The sequence below is a fragment of the Ctenopharyngodon idella genome, chromosome 18 (genome assembly GCF_019924925.1).
Source record: "Ctenopharyngodon idella isolate HZGC_01 chromosome 18, HZGC01, whole genome shotgun sequence".
NCBI lineage: Eukaryota > Metazoa > Chordata > Actinopteri > Cypriniformes > Xenocyprididae > Ctenopharyngodon > Ctenopharyngodon idella.
This window is the reverse complement of record NC_067237.1, coordinates 15,815,198-15,840,782: the sequence shown is the minus strand read 5'-3', so window position 1 is coordinate 15,840,782 and position 25,585 is coordinate 15,815,198. Positions and strand designations below refer to the sequence as shown.

Genomic DNA, 25,585 nt, shown 5'->3' with positions numbered 1-25,585 from the left:
TATCTGATAGCAGTAGCAGGTCCATACTTGCTCTACAGCAGCAGCATAGTGACCAAATACATTCACAATATTCCATTACACGCTAAAACTATTCCGCGAGTTGTCACGATTGAAATTTTAACATGAATTGAACCCATAATGTTCCTTTAATGCAGCCTGAAGACAACACTGAAGAAATAAGCATGTGTGTGACTCTGTGTCTAACGAAACTCTTTCAAAGCTCCAGTGTCATGAAGTTACTCACCAAGTTCTTCATCTGAAGCGCTCTGTTTTTCAAATCCTATGATTTGACTTCTACTCTGTAATGCTGCTCTCAATCCTCTCTTTTCCTCCTCCTTTCTTTATGTTCTCTTTCTCTTGCTCCTCTCCTCCCTGCAGTCTCCTGTTAGCACTCCGGCGATTCGTCCCGCTCCTGCGGCTCAAACTAAACTGGTCCAGTCCAGTTCACCGAGCGCTGCGGCCCAGACCAGCACCGCGACCGGCCCTGCTGTGAGCACCCGCCCTGTCCCGTCTCTCTCTCTCTCTCTCTGTCTCATATGCATCAGTTGTTTTTATTTATATAAGCATTAAGATGGTAGAAATGACCATTGAGTTTCACAGGAGATTTATAAATTTAATGCATTACAAAATTCTGTTTTAAAATTCAATTTTAATTTTTACAAATTAATCAATAAGATACAAGTGGCAGTACTGTATATTAAGAATATTGTTACAAATTTAGAAGACAAAATATTTATTAAAATTATCATCTTCCGCTAAAACAGTGGCACTCAATAATGGGCCTCAGCAAACATCCAAGACATGTCAAGATGACTTAAAATGATTTAAATAAGACAAAACAATAAAAAAAGCTTAAAATCAAGATGCAAGCTCACATTATTTTTTATTTTAATTGGTTCCCTTAACAACCGTCGCTTATGAAAGTGACATATATAAAATCTGATTATATGAGGGAATTTTAAAAGTGTGATTTTTAGCCCTGAAAGTCATAGAAATGAATAAAATCATTTTAAAAGCATTATATAATGAACATACAAATCTTTTTTTTTTTTTTTTTTTTTTTTTTAAACATGACAAATGTAATCATGAATGACTAGAAATGTAATGTAAATTAAGTGGTAATAAAAAAAAATAAAGCCTGAAGAACATTCAGATATTTAAACTTCTGGAATTATGTAATTTGATTATTTTATTTATTTATAATTATTTTATTTAATTAATTAAATATATTGCCACTGCTATAGTTTCTATAAATGGAAAAGTTTGAAAATGAGCAGTTTTGTCATTACAGCAGAATTACCAGAAAAAGATTGGTCAAAAATTCAAAAACGTTGAGAACCGCTGGGCAAATAGAGCTAATCCTAACATTTAAAATAAAGTCAGTATTTGACCTCTATGGGTGTTATTTTGAGATTTAGCACAGCTTGATCACTGTAGGGACTGATCAGTCTTATTTGCATGTAAATCTACTCCTGCACTCCTGTGCTTATCAATAAAGTCTTGATTTCTTGTAGATTTCTTTTCAAACACTCTTAAAAATAAAGGTATAGAAGAACCGTTTTTGGTTCCCCAAAGAACCTTTCAGTGAACAATTCTTAAAAGAACCATTTTTTCTTAGTGTAAAGAACAATTTAAAACTCTAAAGAGCCTTTTTTCCACTATAAAGACCCTTTTGTGCAATGGAAAGGTTCCAAGGATGTTAAAGGTTCTTCATGGAATCATAGATGCCGATTTAGAACTTTTATTTTTAAGAGTGTAAAGACAAAGAACATACAGCGAGCGAACTTTGAGTTGTCAGGTGCAGCGATCACGTGATCCGAGTTCTTCTTCTCCTCCATCTGTCTCTCTCTCTCTTCGCTCCTGTCGTCCTGCGCTCTCTCGGGACACGCGATGTGACAGGGCGCGCTGTGGCCGTCTCTCCTGTTCTCTGTGGCCTTGCTGGCAGGCAGACGTCAGCTTGTGTTTATCTCTGTGTCTCTGTTCCTTCCTCCTCTAGAAGGCCCCCGTGGCAGCCGCCGTGGCAGTGACAGCTCCCCAGCAGGTCCAGCCGGCCTTGGGCCCCCAGGGGCCCCTCACTCAGATGCCACTGGCCCCGCAGAGCGCAGCCGCCCCGGCCCCCGGAGCTCCGGTTGTCTCCCAGGTCTGTGTGCCCTCCCGTATCGAAGTTTCTCTCTCTCTTTATCTATTCTTTTTCTCAGCTCAACTGAGTGACTGTTGGACCCCTCAAGCGTCCCTGTTTAACTGTCAGGACTTGGTTAAGCGCCACCCAAACCACACACACACACACACACACACACACACACACACACACACACACACACACACACACACAGCTGCCAGCAGACACCAGAGTAACACATCTGGATGAACAACACCCACACTTACACAAATATAAACAAACACACAAGTGGCAGTGTCATCCTATAGACATCTGGGCATCACATCTGCACACATTATTACATACACACATATACACTACTGTTCAAAGTTTTTGGGGTATTTTTTATTGTATTAAAATAAACCTTAAATAAATTAAGGTATTTAATAAACATTACAGTCTCTTCTGCTCACCAAGGCTGCATTTAGTTGATCAAAAATACAGTAAAAATAGTGAAATATTATTACAATAAAAAACAGCTCATTTCTATGTGAATATATTGTATAGTAAAATATAATTTATTCCTGTGAACAAATCTGAATTTTCAGCATCATTACTCCAGTCTTCAGTGTCACATGATCCTTCAGAAATCATTCTAATATGATGATTTGCTGCTCGAGAAACATTTATTATTATTATCAATGTTGAAAACAGTTGAAATCTACTTCAGATTTTTGTTGAAACCATGACTTTTTTCAGGATTCTTTGAATATAAAGAATCAATAGAACAGCATTTATTTGAAATAGAAATATTTTATAACGTTATAAATGTCTTTACTGTCACGTTTGATCAATTTAATGCTTCCTTGATGAATAAAAGTATTAATTTCTTTCAAAAAACACTTACTGGTCATATTTAACCTCAAAATCAAAAGGAATATAAGAAATTAGGCTTTGCATAAAGAAAATTAAGGCTATTATATATAATATAATTTGCATGGTGACATTATTTTCATTATTTTTGGCATTTCCCTCCCAAATTCTCTTTACTGCAAAAAATTGCATTTTAATAATTTCATTATTTATACATAATGTGACAAAAATGATGATACATTATTTAAATTATAAAATATTTATACATCATGATGGTGTTTGTTGTACTGCCTTTAATTTATGAGGACAGCCATTTATATCAAATAATCACGCATTAATTCATTCAAGAATAATGGGAATTACAAAAAAAGAAGAAGAAAAAAATCAGGTGTTGTGTCAAATTTCGACCCCCTGCCAGATTATTACCCCTCTAAATTAGGTTTAGGAGTAGGTGTGGGGGAGGGGTTAGGATTAGGGGTGGGGTTAAGATTAGGCAATAAAGTAGCGACTTCAACGAGGGGGTGATAATTTGGCAGGAGGGGCCGAAATTCGGCACAACACCGGATCCTTTACGATAATGAAGTCACAGTGTCACTTCTGAAAATAAGCTTCATTTTCTTTTGAATTTGTGGTGAAATATGACCTAGAAATGTTTTAATGAGATTCACCCATTCATGTATTATTTCAGTTCAGCGTAGTCATCAGGAAGATGATCAAGCGTTACACGCCACCAGCCTTAAAAAAGACTTTTGATTGACACATTCTCTAACCTCAAATGATTGACAGTTTTGTAGCATTTAAATGGAATTTAGAGGATTTCATTAAAATACTTTATTTACCCGTGAGGGCTGATCACTGATTATGGCAACAAAAGCACAACAGAGTGCGTCTGTGTGAGTCAGAACCGGATAAACTGTTTACTAACACGAGCAGCCGTCCAAATCAAGACACACTTTTCAGCTCGGCCTGTGATGTGTCATTATGAGGCACGTCTAATTGAAAACGCACGATTCGACGTGTCTTTAAAACTAACAAACTGTCTTCCTCTGCTCATCAGGAGATGCAGGAAAACGTAAAGAAGTGCAAGAACTTTTTGGCGACGCTGATCAAGCTGGCGTCCCATAATTCCCCTTCCCCAGAGACGTCTCGAAACGTGAAGGCGCTGGTGCAGGATTTACTGGTACGTGTGCCGGTTCTGCCCCAGAAACATCAGCTTTTCCTTGAGATGTTTGAGAAGGGCCTTGTTTTGCATCCCCAATATAATCCCTGCTTTGGAAATGAATTTTGACTCATTTGTTTTCATCCTGCACTAATCATCTCCTCTTCCTGTAGTTTGCATGTGTTTTACGCTGTACACGTTCAAATCCAGCTGAACATCTGCTGTCGCTCCTCTCAGGATGCAAAGATCGATCCGGAGGAGTTCACCAGCCGGCTACAGTCCGAGCTGAAATCGTCTCCGCAGCCTTACCTGGTCCCTTTCCTGAAGGTACGTTAACACGCACACGGCTTGTGTTCCTCGTGGTTAGTAGCCGGCAGGCATGTCACATCCTGCCCGGTCCGAGCTGGCACACTAATGCGGCCGCGCTGTCATGCGACGTTAGCTGGCTTACGTCAAAATCCTCCAGAAATAGACATCGGCGGCCTGCGGTGTCCTCACAGGGGTCTGGGACCTCAGCGAGATGTCTTTGATTACTGAGGTTAATGATCTTTGTCGGACTGTTCGGACTCTATGAGAAAAATGACAGTTCACACACACAGAACTTACTAAACATTCAAAAATGGAATTGGAATTTCACATATAAGATGCTTTTGTTATTGTGAATGATTCATCAGTGCACATTACTCCACAGAAAGAAATAAAATAAGGTAATTTGGCCCGAGTTCCTCCAATGTGAATCTATGAAAGTAAAAATCAGACTAAAGTAAATGTGAGTGAGGTTCATGCTAGAGTAACACATTATTGTTGCCAGATTTGGTGCACAATTTCCAGCACCAAAACCCTCCCACTCCAACAGAAAACCGCCCAAAACTTTAACTGTCAAAACAATGTGATAGAATTGTATTGCCATGTCAATCAATGTTAATATGGACAATTTTTAACTCTGTAAAACAAAGTAATGATGACAAAATAATATAAAAATAGATAAATTTCACAGGAAAACGGATAAAATCAGGGCAAATACATTAAAGAGAATGACCAAATATGACTAAAATGTCCAGACTATGTCAAAACGACAATCAGGAAATTCACCGATACCCTCGGAAAAACAAATGCATCATTTTCAATGTCAGGAGTCAGAATAAGCCAATTTAAATGTAAAAAGTGCTCAATATAAGTGATCGGAATCAGTGTTAATTTTGACAGCAAATTTTGATTTAGTTTTAGTCATAGTCTTTTGACTAAAATGCCATTTCGTTTTAGTCATATTTTAGTCACCGGAAATTGTTTTAGTTTTAGTCTAGTTTTAGTCGACTAAATATCATAAGATTTTAGTCGACTAAATCTACAGTAGATGATATTCCCCAAACTGTTTATGTTCATCCAACTGTACTTTGCTCGCCAAAGCTGACGGTTTTTGACCGTTCAAGTGCAAAAAGACACGAAAGAGCAAAATTCATACTTTTCAGGGATTGACACACTTATCATTGAGGTACTATTATAGTTTTCGTTTAAAATTTTTATTAGTTTTTTTTTATATTTTTTGTTTTTCTGCTTTCATTGTAATTTTAGTTAAAAGTTTTAGTAATTTTTTGTGTTTATGTCTTTTAGTTTTTGCTTTTAAATGTCTATAAGTTTTTATTTTTGTTTGTTATTTTAATACATCAGGTTAAGCTAAAGCTTAGAAACTAGATGAAATAAAATAAGTTTAAATTTTTTATTTCAGTTAACTTTTATTTAAAGTTATGAAGATTTCTTTGGTTTTAGGTTTAGTTAACTATAATAACCCTTATACTTGTAAAATATATTGAATAATGTGACAAATAACATTCTTAGTCTTTCCTTCCTGTGACAGAAAATACAGTAGTTTACTATGAGTATGAATTAAATAGAAATTAAATTAAATACAGTTTATTGTGTAAACAAAATAACAATAAGGACCAGGAAAAAAATAATAATTATAAACCATCCCGAAATACACCGTGACTCTTATTCTGAAATGTCTGCAGTCTGCACTGTAGCAGGCGCTCATGAGGGTGATAAAATATGCATTCTTACAACCGTCTAAAACATAATACCATATAAACATTGTGTAGTAAACATTGTCATAATTCATCAACATTAGCTTATAAGCAATCGCTTGGCATAAATGTGGATGAGCCTGTAGAGCGTGAAACAGCGCCGCGTTTCCCACGGTTAGATCAGCACGTTACACTTCAAATGTGCGCATCTTCCACACAGGACAGCAGTCCTGACTGGATATCTTCCCAAATCGTCCCTCTCTTTCAATTTTGTCTTGTTTTTATTCGTTGACGAAAATTAGAGTAGATTTTAGTCATATTTTTAGTCATTCAAAACGCATTTTTATTTAGTAATCGTCTCGTTTTCGTCCGTGGAAAAATGTCGTTGATGAAAATTATGACAAATTATTTGTCAACAAAATTAACACTGATTGGAATAAGCAACATGATTAGCGGGAACCCACCCAATCTGGCAACACTGTAGCGTGTCATTCTCTATTATATTCTGGTATCTACTAGTAGATTATTTGCAATATTATATCAGAGGTTCAGTATTTTTGAATATTTCCAAGTAGAGTTGCGCATTTCTGGATAAAATGAGAATCACGATTTTTTTGTTTGTTTTAAATAGAGATCGCAATTCTCCCACGATTCTGAAAAGAAAACTAAACAAAATATGATGTACTTTACTAGAGGTTTTTACTCTAAAACTGCTATAAAATCAAAGCCATATGTCTTACCAAGTTGTGTTCCAAATTTGAAATTGATCTCACAAAAATTGAGGTTCCTGTGAGTTTGTTTAGGTGCTGTACCAAAAATAGCCATCAGGTGTCTCCCACATTCTACTGAATTTCTTTTTGGCATGTTCTCCTGTCACAAATTAATACATTTCACAATATCACTTTTATCACAAAACAGTGACCGCCCACTAGGGGGAGGAGCCTGCTAAAAGGATTTACAGTATCGTTTCCAACCTTATGTCCATGTTTTCACAGGATAAATTTTGAGTATTTAAGCTTTCAAATGATGATTACTGAAATATGTGATAGGGAAAAAAAGGCAATAAAAAGCTTGGTATTCATATTTTACTTTGGGACTGTGTTTGTGTTTGCAGAAAAGTCTCCCTGCGCTGCGTCTGTCTCTCCTGAACAGCCAGCAGTCTCTCACTCAACCTCTACAGCCCAACAAAACCAGCGTGACGCCGGTCCAGACGGGTGTCAGTGTGCGTCCACACCAGCCCAACAGCACCGCTGTACTGCCACAAGTATGTTCTCATCACTCACGCTCTCTTCTGATCTCAAATATGGTCCACTTTTCTCTTTTTCATTTGTACAATTCAGCAGAAACAATAGCTAGTATCTTGTATTAGATCACAGCGTGGAAATAAGGATCCCAGACAGCATATGCGTCTGTTAAAAAAAGGAATCATTCTGCAAAACAACAAATATCTGATGCACTTATTTAAAAAAAAAAAAGCAGATTTCAAAACACATCTTAAAAACATTTTTTAAGATATATTGCAAATGCCCTAAAAACACATCTTCTTCCACACCTTCTCTTTTGAATAAAAGAGTTTGATGTACTATGCCAGTGGATCTCAACCTTTTTTGAGTCATATTTAGAACCGTCCTCAAGGACCCCAGAATAATATTGGCTCATTGGTATCATTAATGTCTTTATGACGACCAAATGCAATCAAGTATAATTTACTACTACGTTAGTTGACTTGTCTAATATTCAGTCATATCTTCAGTTATATTATGGGAACATGTCAAATGTCAAAATATACAAAAATTCATATTCAAATATTTTATAAGGACCCCCTGGCATTACGTCAAGGACCACTAGGGGTCCACGGACCCCTGGCGTAGTACCCCAGAGTGCAGTCAGGACGATGGGGCGGAGTCACGCATTGGGGCGGAGCAACACATGTTGCCCCGCCCACCCCAATTGTATGTATTGGGGTGTATTGGCTAATGTTTTTTTTGTACTTAAAGACACAGAATAGAAGTTATTGTTTACAAACGAAGTGCTAATAAAATATTTAATGGCAAACTCATGTTTCCTTGTTTAGTCTACCTGTTAATAAAATATGTGGGTCTATATATTGGGTCTGTATATAGTTTTTAAAGATTCATATTTTGTAGTATAGGCCCAAATAAGTGTCAACGGGTATTAAAAATCCAGTTATATATTTATCAACCCCTGCATTGTGTTATAATCTGCGTATGTACGAGTGAAAATAGGTTCAAATTAACACTCACTGTATAGCCATATAGCTGCATAACTATAAAAAAAATAATAAAAAAATCACATGCATCTGTAAATTTGTGCAATATAATGTGAGGACTTGAAAAATACCAAGACATTCATTGCTTAAATACTTGAGCACATTATAGATAGACATAATAACATATGTTTTAGTAAAAAAAATACATCTTGCATACACAATAAATGCAAATATGTATTTTTTCAGCATTGCAAGGTTTTTATTGTACTCACAAAAAATATGGTCAGGGCTTGTGGGCTATTGGTAGCCTATTATTGTCTGTTTTGTCACCGTGGTTTTGCTTTAAAATGTAAAATCAGGTTAATCCGATGTTTTAGGCTACTGAAATACAGTGAATTATCATTTGTGTAAAAAATCCCAAGTTTGTGCTTATCCACTGATCCTAATAGAAATATGAAAAAGCCTAAATGGATGATGTAAAAATACAGAGCCCTGCATGACATGCAAAACATATAGTCTAGGAAATATATCAGCCTATAGAAAATATCTCTCCTTTGCAATGCCATAATTCCATGCAGTCCCAAAAGTGGCACTGACTTATCTGCTGGATAAAAGAATAAATACACTAGCCTATAGCTAAATCTCAAACAGTGTATCATTTATATCAGCAACATATTTCGTGATAATATTTCCTGCTTAATATTAAAGCTTATAGACAATAACTTTTTGTAAAGCTGCTTTGAAACGATGTGTGTTGGGCGTTATACAAATAAATTTGACTTGACTTCACTTGATGTAGTCCTGGCTCTATATATATTATGGCCACGAATTAAAGGGTTAGTTCACCCAAAAATGAAAATAATGTCATTTATTACTCACCCTCATGCCGTTCCACACCCGTAAGACCTTCGTTCATCTTCAGAACACAAATTAAGATATTTTTGTTGAAATCCGATGGCTCAGTGAGGCCTGCATAGTCAGCAATGACATTTCCTCTCTCAAGATCCATTAATGTACTAAAAACATATTTAAATCAGTTCATGTGAGTACAGTGGTTCAATATTAATATTATAAAGTGACGAGAATATTTTTGGTGCGCCAAAAAAACAAAATAACAACTTATATAGTGATGGGCGATTTCAAAACACTGCTTCATAAAGCTTCGGAGCGTTATGAATCAGCATATCGAATCAGCGGTTCGGAGCGCCAAAGTCACGTGATTTCAGCAGTTTGAACCACTGTACTCACGTGAACTGATTTAAATATGTTTTTAGCACCTTTATGGATCTTGAGAGAGGAAATGTCATTGCTGGCTATGGAGGCCTCACTGAGCCATCGGATTTCAACAAAAATATCTTAATTTGTGTTCCGAAGATGAACGAAGGTCTTACGGGTGTGGAACGGTATGAGGGTGAGTAATAAATTACATTATTTTCATTTTTGGGTGAACTAACCCTTTAAGAATTTGTTCCCCAGATTTAGCAGTACAGCCTATTACATGCTGATTTTCTGCCTGAAGAACCCGAAGATGCACAGTAACTTCTAATGTCTTAAGTTCATCAAAACTTTAGCCAATTGATCTTAACTGAAATCGTCATGGTTAGCACTTACTATTTATGTAGCACAGTCAAACAGAGATTGTTCATAAAGTCGAACATATAGGAATGCGCATGCTCATGCCCCAAGCGTCTACGCCAATAAGCTCTGCTGTATTATGAAATTGGGTGTAGGCGAAGCGGCACGTGTCGCCCCGCCTTAATGTGTCGCCCCGCCCCAATCGTCCAGACTGCACTCTGGTTGAGAAACACTGTACTATGCGACTGTAATGTTATCAACTCAAAACTCCCACTTACGTCACTCAGAACATTTGTCAAAACAAAATGTTCTCAGTTGGACATCATCATCATCAGTGCCATGACCTCATGAACATGTGACTACCCATATTTGCATATCATTCTTTTACATTTAAAAGCTTGCTGAGGCTTGCAAAGAGTTTCATAAAATGGTAAAGATTCATAAAATGGTAAATATTGCTTTTTATCATATAGTAAATTGGTGCATAAATTGACCTCTTTGTGTTCATTTAGTTTAGAAATTGTTTTTTTTTTCTCTATTGAAAAAGAAAAAAAATCTCAAAAATACACAGATATGCACTACTGTTAAAAATTTGGTGTCCTTAAGATTTTAATTGTTTTTGAAGTAAGTCTCTTCTGCTCACCAAGGCTGCGTTAATTTGATCAAAAATACTGTAAAAATTGTGATATATTTTTGCAGTTTAAAATAAGTGTTTTCTATGTGAATATATAGTAAAGTGTAATTTATTTCTGTGATCAAAGCTGAATTTTCAGCATCATTACTCCAGTCTTCAGTGTCACATGATCCTTCAGAAATCATTCTAATATGATGATTTGCTGCTCAAGAAACACTTCTGATTATTATCAATGTTGAAAACAGTCGTGCTGCTTCATATTTTTGTGGAAACCATCACATATTTTATTTTTCAGGATTCTTTGATGAATAAAGTTTAAAAGGACAGCATTCATTTGTACATGGTGATGGAAAAAATATGAGAAGGGATGAAAAATTATATCACAAAGAATGCAAAACATTTGCAAGAGAACACAAAAGCATTGACATATAAGTTTTTCTCTCATCTCATATTTATTTTCCTTCACCAAATCCCTTTGAAGCTCTGAATATTTTAAATAGAAATGTGTTGTGACATTATAAAGGTCTTTACTGTCACTTTTGATCAAAATAATGCATGAATAAAAGTATTAATATTAATTTAATTTTCTTTCAAAATTTTTTACAGACCCCAAACTTTTTAACGGTTGTGCATATTAAATACCTTCAAAAGGCTGAAAAACATGTAAATATAATTTTTTACGCTATATCGCCCAGCCCTAAATAAATGTGAAACACTTATGGTACTGAAATATTGACAGTGAGTTTGTCTCTTGCTGCGGAGCCTCAGTTTGTGTCCTGTAGCCGCTCTGAGGTTTTCCGTATCTTCACAAGGAGATCTCCCCGAGGTTTGTAGGCTCTGAGCTGTAATGTAGCGACAGTGTCCGGGCACAAGAAAACAAGTCAGAGAAATATGCAGGCGGAGGGAAAGTGGACTGGATGGATGGGATTTGCTCAGGGCAGCACTGAGGGACTCACGGGGGACGGAAGCGTCTCTATTAGTGCTGTTTCTGTGTTCTGCCCCTCTCCTCACTTTGTCACTACCTTGTTTTCTTCCTCTTTCTCTCTCTATTGTGCTCGGAAAAATTCAGCCTGTGTATTTCATACCACACCTAGATGTGCGTTTTATTAATACACACATTTATCTCCATGAAAACACTGCAATTATTTTAAATTCTGTGAATAAGAACGCAACATGGGCTCTATTTTATTAATACATGTTCTTTTTTTTTTTTATATAATGCAATTAACAAATTTACAAAAGCCTGACATATGAAATAAAAGTCAGAAAAATCTTATTGTTTGAAATTGAACAGTTTATTGAAACTTTAGACAAAATATTAAAAACATTGTGTATGTGTTTTTTGCTGAGTATCATATTTGATACGTTAGAGCTTTTATGGTTCATGTAATATGATATAGGAAAAAACAGCTCAATTTTATTCAGAGACTCAAACTGAGCAAAAATATTCAATTTGGTGCAGATGATGATATTAATATGCCCAAAAAGTAAGATGAAATTCTGATGCTTGTAATATAAATGAGATCTTTATAACAGTATAGCAGATTCATTAAAATGCATATGAATATCAATATCTTCCAATAATATCTCTTAGTAAGATGATATTTAAATGCTTAGTTCTGTATAGTTTTAAAACATAATGCAATGCAATACAATGATGATTGACAGATGAACAAATAAACCTGATGATCATATTTGATACTCAAGATTTTTCTAAAAAATGATGCATGGATAATCAAGTAAACCTGAGCTGCTTGAGTTCAGTAAGTGTTCATCTTGAAATATTACTAACAATATAAAAGCTATTCTTATGTTTTCTTTATAAAAACCAGTGCAGATTTCACAGCAGAAAGACACGTGAAGCACGAACTGAAGGAGGATGTTTGTACAATTACACTAAAAGACCTTTACTTGCTAAAAAACATATGAACTATCAATCAGACGACAGAAGCATGTCGTAGATTGTGTGAAAAAAAGGTTTTACAGCAACATTTTGATCATGGCCTTAGAAATTGCATATCAAATATGATACTGTAGGCTTTATAAATCTGTTGAGATGCTGCTGACTCATGTCTTAAAGGATTAGTTCACTTCAGAATTCAAATTTCCTTGATAATTTACTCACCCCCATGTCATCCAAGATGTTTATGTCTTTCTTTCTTCAGTCGAAAAGAAATTAAGAAACTATTTTTGAGGAAAACATTCCAGGATTTTTCTCCATATAGTGGACTTCACTGGGGTTCAACGGGTTGAAGGTCCAAATGTCAGTTTCAGTGCAGCTTCAAAGAGCTCTACATGATCCCAGACGAGGAATAAGAGTCTTATCTAGAGAAACCATCTGTCATTTTCTAAAAAAAATAAACATTTATATACTTTTTAACCACAAATGCTCATCTTGCACTGCTCTGTGATGCTCCACGCATTACGTAATCACGTTGGAAAGGTCACGCGTGACGTAGGCGGTAGTAACGATCCAGTGTTTACAAAGCGAACGTGTAAAGACTAAATTAAACGGCCTTTATAAAAAAAGGTAAAACAACGATGTCGGACGAGTATGAGTTTTTCCTGCCGCAGTACACGTGACCTTTCCAACATGATTATGTAATGCGTGGAGCATCACAGAGCAGTGCAAGACGAGCATTTGTGGTTAAAAAGTATGTAATCTTTATTTTTTTTTAAAAATGAGCGATGGTTTCTCTAGATAAGACTCTTATTCCTCGTCTGGGATCGTGTAGAGCTCTTTGAAGCTGCACTGAAACTGACATTTGGACCTTCAACCTGTAGAACCCCAGTGAAGTCCACTATATGGAGAAAAATCCTGGAATGTTTTCCTCAAAAACCTTCATTTCTTTTCGACTGAAGAAAGAAAGACATGAAGCATCTTGGATGACATGGGGGTGAGTAAATTATCAGGAAATTTTAATTCTGAGGTGAACTAATCCTTTAAAACTGACCCAGACTGTAAGACTGTTCAGATATCAAGGTGTAAATCTTTGTATGTTTGTAGGGTATCAAGAGGGCAGCGGGTCCTGGAGGTCAGATACGGATGCCCGTGGTCATCACGCAGACGGTGCGAGCGACTGGTGAGACGCCCAACACAGCGCAACACAGATGACTTTCATTTATTTATCCATTCATCAGCTTTGTATGAAACTGCTGCCATCTGATCTCACACACACTTGTGTACAGGTGTGTGCATGCAGATTTGATCTGCCTTTCTTTTCCTGCCCATCTTATTCTGATTTGTTTTATATTTTTGCCCTGAAAGTGGATTTTCAGGGGGATAGTTTCTAAATATACCGTCTCCTGTAGCTGTGGGCCAAGAACATGCCTCTTAAAATCACGTTCAAATGCACCCTGGCAGTCGCTGTGTGTGTGTGTGTGTCAACACGTTGAGGAGTGTATAGGGGAACTCTGAGAGACAGACAGAGAAAAATATAGAAAGAAGAGCGAGATGCATGAAGACAAAAGCAGAGAATCAGTAAAAATGGCAGCTCTCCCTGTTTTTCTGTCTCTTTTCGGGCGAATCTCACGAAACCTGTCAAGAACATGTCCGCGTCATACACTGAAAATAAATGGTAACCTAAAAATGGTAACATCTAAATTAACTGATTTTATCAGAAGTCAGAAATATTAGTCAACATCACTGAATCACACTAAATATATTGATTTATACCAACAAATCTATCTATCTATCTATCTATCTATCTATCTATCTATCTATGTATCTATCTATGAGTGTCTATCTGTGTGTAATTGTCAAGAAAATAATGGTTTGGTGTAAAATACGACGTGTGCTTGGCTGAGCTGAGCTGGTTGAGCTCCAGACAGAATCAGGTTTGTTGAAAATAGGTGTGTAGGTTCATGATAATGTTGTCTTGTCTTTTCCCAGGTACTTTAGGGAAGCCTGCAGCTTTCCAGACAGGCAAAAGCCCTGCGGGCGTCTCCATACAGCTCTCAGGAAACCAGAAAAACAAGCTGAATGACCCGGGGGGAGGCTCGTTCAGGTACGGAGATGTGAGCTGTAACACCGGCCGCTGGCACACGGGGGCAGCGTTTCACCAAGCTGCTCCTGATGACTGCGGGCGACACTCTCAGCGAGGGCCGACTCTCATCCTCTCATTCCTTCTCCTTATGCTTTCTTTTCTCTCTTGTTTGCTCAAAACTGTCGCTCTGTACGTCAGCGAGACTGAACACATGAGAGAGCTTAATGTGAAATAGCTCATGGCTTTAGTGTCTGGTTTACCGGATGTTGCTTTTTCCTTTTAATGTGCGTTGAAAACAAGATAAAATACTTTAAAATCAACATTATATATATATATATATATATATATGAAGCTTTGATTAATTTTTTATTTTACTTCTAGTAATTTAAATTCTTCAACTTATTTATTTGCAACAATTACAATTTTCGTTTAAGTTTTTTGTTTAATTTGTTTAATCTCATATTTATATATTATTTCAGTTTTTTAAATGTAATTTAATTTACCAAAAGATTTTGTTTTAATATTTTAATATATAGTTTAATATTTATATTTAATATTATAATATTTGTATTTATATTTTATTTTAGTTTCAGTAATTTTAATATATATATATATATATATATATATATATATATATATATATATGTATATAGTTTTAATTAATTTTTTATTTTAGTTTTATTTTATTTTTTATTTGCAACAATTACAATTTTTGTTTAGGTTTTTGTTTAATTTTTTATCTTATATATTATTTCAGTTTTTTTAATTTAATTTAATTTATTACAATCGCAGCACTGTTTTATATACTTGAAACATATTTAAAATATTTATATAATATATTTATATTATATAAATATTTATATATTATATTTATGTTAATATATTTATATTTAAATTTATTGCAAAATATTCTTGTATTCCTATATGATCGATTATAAAGTAGATTAATTAGCATGGGATGATCATTCACGCAATTATTTTCAAAAAAAAAAATTCTTCTTAAAGATTAAATACTTGAAAAGCAAGTATTTCATGTATTTTTATCTTTAAATGAATATAAATGAAGTCAGTGAAACCGTACACATGACAGAGCTTAACGTGAAATAGATTTAGTGTCTAGTTTACATTTTAAAACAAGCTAAACTACCTTCAAGTATTTTAAAAGTAGTTTATACAGTATAACTTTGGTGACTTGGTATTCATTCATTATGGCTATAGCATTTGGCTGAAACTATAATTACCATGGTAAATTGCATGATAGTGTCTGTGTTTATGAGGGACAGATATTGTGCTCAAATGATATCAAGCACTGGTCAAACTTGACTGGAATCAACTGGTGAGCAGCACTAGAACTAGCACTAGCTGCTGCCTATGTAGGGCGTTTCATTTCAGGTTAAGATGCTCCCTATGTAGACTGTGAGCAGCTCGCTAGGGTTTGTGACAGAGCTATTGTGTTTTGTCTTTGTGTGTGTCACAGCAGGTCACAGAGTTCACAGTTATGGCTCGCTCTCTCTCTCTCTCTCTCTCTCTCTCTCTCTCTCTCCGGGCGTCAGCCGCAGGCACTGATTGATAAACCAATAAATCTTTAGCAGTGTAGCTAATTAAGCTGTCAGGTTTGCTTGTTACTGACGACCCTCTACCCGACGGCGTGTTTCGTGACCAGGATGTTTTTGATTGGCTCTCGGACCCTGATCAGACCAAACCACCCGCCGGGTAACACCAGGACTTTTAGTTTAGTTTAGTTTACACTCTAAAAAATGTTGGGTTGTTTCAGCCCATGTTTGGGTCGAATATAGACAAACCCAACTGTTGGGTTTAAAAATTTCATTTAAAATTTAAACAAATGGTTGGGTTTGTCCATATTTGACCCAAACATGGGTTGAAACAACCCAACATTTTTTAGAGTTTAGTTTAGTTTAGTTTAGTTACTACAGCAAAGATTCCTAATTCGTAAAAATACTCATTTTGTGAATCAAAGTATTATTTATATACTATTATAGTATTTATTAATATTTTAAATTAGCTTTTGTTTTTGTTTTTATACTTTCAGTTTTAATTTTAGTTTAATTTTAAGTGCTTTTCATTTTTATTAGTTTTTTTTAAATATTAAAATATTATTAATATATATATATATATATATATATTAAAGATAAAAAATATATACAAACACAAATTTGAATGGTTGAAATAACTAAACAAACCTAAAAAATTAAATTAAACCTAAATATTTAAATATATTAATTTAAATATAATTTGAAATATAAATATTAATAATATTTTAATATTTTAAAAAAGTAATAAAAATGACAAAAGAACATAAAATTTCTAAAAATTAAACAAAAATCTAAATAAAAACTGAAACTCTAAAAAAAAAAAATATATATATATATATATATATATATAAAATTTAAAATTTAATTTCATCTAACGAATACAAATTATTAATAGTTTTAGTTGGTCAACAATAACAACACTGTATTGTATAAATTTGAATATTTTGCAATAAAGTTAAAATATATTGCTTTCATACGTATGCTTTTATATGATTTTTTTAAGTTAAAAAATTAATAATAGTAATGAATTATTAAGCAGTTTTATGTTTTGTTTTGTTTTTTGATTATGTCGTTCAATACATCATGGAGTGATTGTTCAGTCAATGAATTTCAAATACTTTTTTTGTCCTTAAAGATTTCAAATACTTTTTTTACTTCAAGTGAGCATTTTAATTAGCTGGTTGGTTTGGTTAAAGGCTTTAAAATGTTTATGAAGAAAATAAATGGGCGAAGACTTGACCCTGGACACAGTTTTGGCGGGAACTATAGTAAGTTTTTTGTAAAGGGAATCTGAATGGAACAGATCATTTATGGCAGAAGAAACATAATAATAATCATGAGCTCTGCTGAATTCCTCTCATTCATCTCTCTGGCGTGTGGCGGCAGCTAGGCTAACGTGCTAACGCTGCGCAGTGCTAACCGCCTCTGTCAGCTCCTGCCGTGGTGTCAGGACTCATATACACCCTGCCCAGCCGGCGAGAGGCAGGGGGCGCGACGGGGCCGCACGCACACACATGGGCACCGGGGGTGGCGTGGACGCGGGCACAAGATGCCAGGGGGTCAGTGTCAGAAACAGAGGTACAGACGCGGACGTAAATCAGAGTGGAGCTGAGTGAACTTTGACCTCTGTGACCATAGCGATGAAGTTTTCAGCAGCGCCCCGGGCGCAGGAAACTCCGCGCTGCTCCCCTGCTAATGTGCCGTAATTAGGACACTGTTACCAAGGCAACGGGAAAAAGGGAGAGTAATGATTGGGTGAAAAAGCTGCCAGTCACACTGATGGAATGTGTCACGCTTGACTAATAACATTAACATTCCCATGAATCAGTTATTTATACACTGTTATAGTGTTTATTCATGTTTTGAGTTAGCTTTTAATTTTATATTTTCACTTTTCATTTTAGTTTTAGTCATTTTTATATATTTCTATTGAACTTTATTTTTATTTCAGTTTTAGTTTTAGTCATTTTAAGGACGTCTGCTTTAACTCTTGTGTTTTGTCAACTAAAGATTTCTGGGCATATTTTTGGATTATAGTTGGAAGGTCAAACACACCAGTAACACACTGATCTGTCATGAGTTTCTCTTCTTCAGTCAGCTGAAGCACATTCACATTCTGTACAGATTATATATGATGCACATGATGAAAACACATTCCTATTCTGGTCATAATACATGTGATGCACACGGATAGTCTATACATCTACCCGTCTGTCCATCTGAATATCCATCCATCCATCCATCCATCCATCCATCCTTTCATCCATGCTTTCATCCATCCATCCATCCGAATATCCATCCATCCTTTCATCCATCCATCCATCCATCCATCCTTTCATCCATGCTTTCATCCATCCATCCATCCATCCGAATATCCATCCATCCTTTCATTCATCTTTTCATCCATCCTTTCATCCATCTATCCATCCATCCGAATATCAATCCATCCATCCATCCATCATCCATCCATCCTTTCATCCGTCCTTTCATCCATCCTTTCATCCATCCTTTCATCCATCCTTTCATCCATCCATCCATCCATCCATCATCCATCCATCCTATCATCCATCCTTTCATCCATCCATCCATCCATCCATCCATCCATCCATCCATCCATCCGAATATCAATCCATCTGTCCGTCCATCCATCCATCCATCCATCCATCCATCCATCCATCCATCCATCCATCCTTTCATCCGCCCTTTCATCCATCCATCATCCATCCTTTCATCCATCCATCCATCCATCCATCCATCCTATCATCCATGCTTTCATTCATTCATCCATCCATCCGAATTTCCATCCATCCAAATATCCATCCATTCATCCATCCGAATATCCATCCATTCATCCATCCGAATATACATCCATCCTTTCATTCATCCTTTCATCCATCCATCCATCCATCCATCCATCCATCCGAATATTCCTCTGTTCGTCTGTCCATCCATCCATCTGAATTTACATCCATCCAAATATCAATCCATTCATCCATCCGAATATCCATCCATCCATCCATCCATCCGAATATACATCCATCCTTTCATTCATCCTTTCATCCATCCATCCATCCATCCATCCGAATATTCCTCTGTCCGTCCGTCCATCCATCCATCTGAATTTACATCCATCCAAATATCAATCCATTCATCCATCCAAATATCCATCCATTCATCCTTTCATTCATCTTTTCATTCATCTTTTCATCCATCCATCCATCCATCCATCCATCCAAAAATGTATTTATTTATTCATTTATTTTATTCATGCTCTTTCTAATTCTGTTCATAATTCATGTAATGCAAATGTGGGTAGCTGACAAAAAACATATCCATGAATATTTATTTAATACTTCTTTATTTATTTTAATTTTATTTACTCACATCCACATTCCCATTCTGTTCAGAATATGTGAGATGTACACGGATAGTGGAAAAAATATTTATTTAGATTTATTTAATTTTTATTTTCATGTTGATATCTAAAAATGTAAAATGTTTAAAAAATGTAATAATAGTTTATTCAAAATCATCATTTTAGGTTAAAATGCATAAGAATGTATGAGTGAAAGTGAATATTATAGGTGCTGTAACTGACCATTACTCTTATGATTCTCTCCACTCCTGGTTAATTTCATCCTGAATGAACAACTTCCATAATAATACATACAAAACTACTTTTTATCGTAGTTTTGACATATAAAGTGCGTGTAAACGTCAGTGGCTGATTGTCGAATATCAAGTGCTTTGAATATGCATTTATATGTTGATTATAGTCTATTATATGATAATGTGCTGTGAGATCAGACTGATTTTGTCTGTTACTTCAGAGACGATGATGACATTAACGATGTGGCGTCTATGGCTGGCGTGAACCTCAACGAAGAGAGCGCTCGTATTCTAGCGACCAACTCTGAGCTGGTGGGGACGCAGATCCGCTCCTGTAAAGACGAGGCCTTCCTGCCCACAGGTCTGTTACACCGGCGGATACTGGAAACAGGTAGAGTATCTCCACACCTGAACCTTACAGTTAATAGATGTTTATAGTGCTAAATATATGTTTAGAAGAGTATAAAAAGCTCTCACAAGGACACATAAACCCATCTCATTGTTCTGTGATGATATGGAGTTATTCTGGAGAGCCTGGAGCTTTTAAACGTTCTCTGTTCTTGTAAATGTAGGCCAGTCCACGGTCGCTTTGGGCCACCAGGAGAGTGTCCTTATTGTTCCACCAAACTCTCGCTGTATCAGAATTGTGTTGACCGTTTTTATTATTGTCCCCAGTAGAACAATTTTTTACATTTGTGGTTATGCATCTTTTCAACTGGATCTTAAACCGTTTTCACATTGTTATAACATGGAAAAATGGTCCACACAAGTCATTCTGTCGATTACCACAGAAAAAATTTCGACTCATCCTTCCATTTTTGTGTAAATAGCAAAAAGAAAAGCACATTGCAAGAACCACTTGTAATGAAAGCTGAATGTTTGTCCGCCTAGATTTGCATCGTATCCGGATATCTGTCAACATGTTTATTTAACCTGGAACATTCCTCAACATATGACCACCAACATTTATATAACAAAACAAATGCTAGGATATACACTACCATTCAAACGTTTGGAGTCAGTAAGATTTTTCTTTTTTAACCCTTTCATGCATGAATTATGATGACCTCAGTCAGGATTTTTTCCCTGTGTGTTTTATTGCTCTTAGGGCATGAAAAACAAGATTTGAAATGTTTTTTTTTTTTTTTTCAGATGTCCACTTGAGTGGACAGTATGTGTTTGTGGTTTTAACTGAAGAGATACTTTATTAAACATAATACAGTAATAACACAGCAATATTGGTTGTATTTAACATGAATAAATAATTTAATATGAATAAAATTATATAAAATGGAATTGAACTTCATACAAGTTGAACTTCGCGTGTCTTTGATATCAGAACATGAGAACGTGATTCCATCAGAGATCTCTACAATATGTCAAGATAAAACTGTGGAAACCCAACTCAGATTATGTCATGCTCCCTCCAGTCTACTGGAGTAAGTCTATTTACCCTTATTAGCTGATAATTCTGATTATGTTCAAGATGGCCACATTTCTACCATAGCTGTCCTCTGAGAAAACCTAGCGATCAGGAGTTTTCAATCTCATCTGAAATGAAAAGTGTTGGGGTAATGCATTATAAGTAACATACATAACGTAATCACATTACTTTTTGATGTTAGGAGTAAAGTAACCCATTACAAGTAACGTGCATAATGTAATCAGATTACTTTTTTTGATGTTACGAGTAAAGTAACACATTACAAATAACATGCATCATGTAATCAGATTACTTTTTGATGCAAAGAGTAAAGTAACGCATTACAAGTAACGTGCATTACGTAATCTGATTACATTTTGATGTAAGGAGTAAAGTAACACATTACAAGTAACATGCATAACATAATCAGATTACTTTTTGATGTAAGGAGTAAAGTAACGCATTACAAATAACATGCATCATGTAATCAGATTACTTTTTGATGCAAAGAGTAAAGTAACCCATTACAAGTAACGTGCATAATGTAATCAGATTACTTTTTTTGATGTTACGAGTAAAGTAACACATTACAAATAACATGCATCATGTAATCAGATTACTTTTTGATGCAAAGAGTAAAGTAACGCATTACAAGTAACATGCATAACATAATCAGATTACTTTTTGATGTAAGGAGTAAAGTAACGCATTACAAATAACATGCATCATGTAATCAGATTACTTTTTGATGCAAAGTGTAAAGTAACGCATTACAAGTAACATGCATAACATAATCAGATTACTTTTTGATGTAAGGAGTAAAGTAACGCATTACAAATAACATGCATCATGTAATCAGATTACTTTTTGATGTAAGGAGTAAAGTAATGCATTACAAGTAACATGCATCATGTAATCAGATTACTTTTTTGATGTTACGAGTAAAGTAACGCATTACAAGTAACGTGCATTACGTAATCAGATTACTTTTTGAGGTAAGTAGTAAAGTAACGCATTACAAGTAACGTGCATTACGTAATCTGATTACTTTTTGACGTAAGGAGTAAAGTAACGCATTACAAATAACATGCATCATGTAATCAGATTACTTTTTGATGCAAAGAGTAAAATAATGCATTACAAGTAACATGCATTACGTAATCAGATTACTTTTTTGATGTTATGGGTAAAGTAACGCATTACAAGTAATGTGTATAGTGTAATAAGATAACTTTTTGATGTAAGGAGTAAAGTAATGCATTACATGTAACATGCATTACGTAATCAGATTACTTTTTCGATGTTACGAGTAAAGTAACATTACATGTAACATGCTTTACATAATCAGATTACTTTTTTTATGTAAGGAGTAAAGTATTGCATTACAAGTAATGTGCATTGTGTAATCAGATTACTTTTTTGGTGTAACAAGTAATGCATTACAAGTAACACATTACTTGTACATTACGTATGTAATCACATTACATTTTTGATGTTAATGCAAATTACATTCTAATAACACAAATACATTTATCTACAGTCAAAAAAGTTACTGTAGATGAAGTATTTTTTAAAAATTGTCACAGTAATAGTATGAATTGTAGCTGAAATATAGCTTTTGATGCATGATGACCACTTTAGTGGACAGATGATTAATCAGAATTTCCAACCAATCTAAAATCAATAATTGGAAAATTTAACTGTGATATGACTCATTAGATTTTGCTTGATGCTACTACATTTTTTTTTTACCAGCACAAGTCTCCTAGGATAGAACTAATGGATGGATATTCTGGAGCAACTTGGCAGTTCTGAATGGCCATCGGCCATCTTGGTTTGGAAGGAAAAAAATCGACATACAACGGCTTGCCACTTGGTAGAGGTTGATGTGCAACTATGCCATAAAAACCCATGCAAACGCAAGAAAATGCTTTTTGAATAGCTGTCCACTAAAGTGACCTCTATGCTTCAAAGGGTTAAGAAAGAAATTAATACTTTTAGTCATTAAGAATGCATTAAATTGATCAAAAGTGACAGTAAAGACATTTATAATGTTACAAAACAATTTTTACTGTATTTTTGATCAAATAAATTCAGCCTTGGTGAGTAGAAGAGACTTCTTTCCAAAACATTAAAAAATCTTACCAGCCCCAAAATGAGGTTTCTTATATCGAGCAGTAGACTGACGTTCAGGTGGATTGCTCCCAAACAAAATTTAAAACAATCTCATTCACCCATTTGATTCTCCTTAAGTGATTTGCTTTGTATTGTTTACAAATCACATGCCACAGAAGACCTTGGAATCTCAGATGAGTCAAACTAATTTACTGCTAAATGAAGTGTGATTTCTCTCACAAAATGCATAATTTTCAGACTAGAATCTTATGGGTTGTATGAAGGACGTAGAAAGTTTCCTCACAAACTAGTTTAAACTAGCACTTGTTCTGTCACCCTCGCGTTCGCTACACATTAGATCTCAGTTAAGCGTCAGAAGCCCTAGGGTATCTGTTTTACCGCGCGTTAGCGTCGGCATCGAGCTGTCGCTGGGAGCGTGCTGTGCGTTAGAAACGTGTAATTCTTCTCAAAGGTGCAGGAGTGTGTGTAGGAGGACGAAGCGCCCCCTGCTGGGCCGCAGCGGTGTGGTGTGGTGTCGTTGATGGGCTGCTGGAGAACTCTTAGGTGACAGCAAACCAAGGGAGGCACAAATCCTGCCAGCTCGGCTCAATCTGAGAGAAATGCACACACACAACCCAACAAAACACAATGCACACAAACACTGAATGCCCTGATTCACCCTCATACACGAAGATCACATCCACTCAATGTTTCTTAAACAGTTATCATGTCTTTTACCTATATGAAATCAAAAATTGCATGCTTTTTACTTTGTGTGTCCATTCCTGATCAAACAGCAGAACATGAGGCTTGCAACGCCAAGGTCATGGGTTCGATTACCAGGGAATGCATGGCGCTTTGAAGAAAAGCATCTGCCAGATACATAAATATAAATATACTTAATGCACATCACCATGAGAGGACCAAGCCTGCCAGTCTAATTTTTAACACAGGGTAAACCTGCATTAAGAGATTTACCAGAGGTTTTATCCTCCGCAAAAGCAGCTTGTTATTTTTTGGACCGAATAGAAATTCTTCAGTTCATCTAAATCTTTCTTGTGTTTTTTTTAAAGAGCCGTGGCCTTAAGAAACTCCTCATGTTTTGACATTCCTAAGATGTTTTCAGCATTTCTTTTTTACTTGTTCCCTTGTAAGATCTCGTTCGGAGTCATTAAGGACACTCTCTGCACGTTTAGCGGCTGATTTAAATAATTGGTGAGATTTTCTTAAAATAACAGTGGAAGAATAACTTATGTTAATAGCAAATTAAAGTCGGGGATGCTGTAGATAGAAGCATTGTGAAGGTTTGCAGCGTTCTTATAAACTCCGGCACTAATTATCCTTTAAAGCAAAAGTTGTCAACTCAAAAAAAGAGCTGTGAAAGAGCTGTTTTTCTTTTCCCATCTTCTCTTTCATATAGGAAAGAAAAATCACAAATTAAAACGTCGATCTCAAATGTTTCTCCTCAGTAGCCGACATTTGCTTTTGTTTCTCAGATGTTTCTCCCGATAAAAAGACACTCGTAATGTCTTATGTTTCTCAAAAATTTCGCAGACTGTGTTCAGATTTGCCAAGATCCCAATATCTGCAATCAGAAGTCAAAGATCTCAATATAATCTGAATCGCGATTAATCGATTTGACAGCACTAGTCTAGTTTTTTTTTACTTAAGAAATTTCAGGAGAAACAAATGAGACAAAGTTGCTGTTTTAAGTCTCCTCAGCTCTTCTGGGTGGTTGGATCAGGATTGCTGACCTTCCAAACCACAGAGGCTCATCCAAACTCAATTTTCTGAAATTTCAGGAAATCAGGTTTGAAAATGAGCCACAGAAGCTGCAAAACTACCTCTCAGCATATTTGTGTTTTAAATGCAGGTCGTGTCAGTTCACCATAACAACCCTTTATTTTCTCAACACATATTGGACCTTTTTGTGGAGGATTTATAAGATAGGACAGATGTAATTTTCTCTCGCTGAACTTCCTTCCAAACATCTGCGTGGTGATGTGTTTTGTTTGATTATTGATATATTTTCATAACATCTGTGTCTTTCTTGTTTCAGCTAAGAAGTTTGGAGTGACGGACGTACCGCTGGAGGCAGTGAACTTCATTTCTCACGCCACCCAGTCCAGATTACGGACGGTGCTGGAGAAAGTTTCCTCCATCGCCCAGCACAGAATGGACTCGTGTAAGGTATGAGACGGGATCAGTCTTCAAGAGGCGTTTATTTATATATGTATTCTGTGTTTTTTGTAAATAGTTTTCCTACAAATGACACAAACATCATTTTAGTGTCACAAAACACACATTGT

General features: G+C 35.6%; 1 protein-coding gene across 7 annotated transcripts in view; it reads left to right on the top strand.

Annotated features, from left to right (window-relative positions):
* LOC127499961 (transcription initiation factor TFIID subunit 4) overlaps positions 1–25,585 on the top strand; it is a 101,631-nt gene that overhangs the window by 10,251 nt on the left and 65,795 nt on the right. For 5 of the 7 annotated variants that reach the window (XM_051870695.1, XM_051870699.1, XM_051870700.1 and 2 more), the window contains exons 3-11: positions 379–489; positions 1,997–2,140; positions 4,029–4,151; positions 4,368–4,457; positions 7,266–7,415; positions 13,598–13,673; positions 14,483–14,597; positions 19,960–20,129; positions 25,336–25,466. In XM_051870695.1, coding sequence (XP_051726655.1) covers positions 379–489; positions 1,997–2,140; positions 4,029–4,151; positions 4,368–4,457; positions 7,266–7,415; positions 13,598–13,673; positions 14,483–14,597; positions 19,960–20,129; positions 25,336–25,466 — 1,110 coding nt within the window. The remainder of the gene's footprint in view (positions 1–378; positions 490–1,996; positions 2,141–4,028; positions 4,152–4,367; positions 4,458–7,265; positions 7,416–13,597; positions 13,674–14,482; positions 14,598–19,959; positions 20,130–25,335; positions 25,467–25,585) is intronic. The other 2 variants (XM_051870696.1, XM_051870697.1) reach the window with 2 other exon arrangements.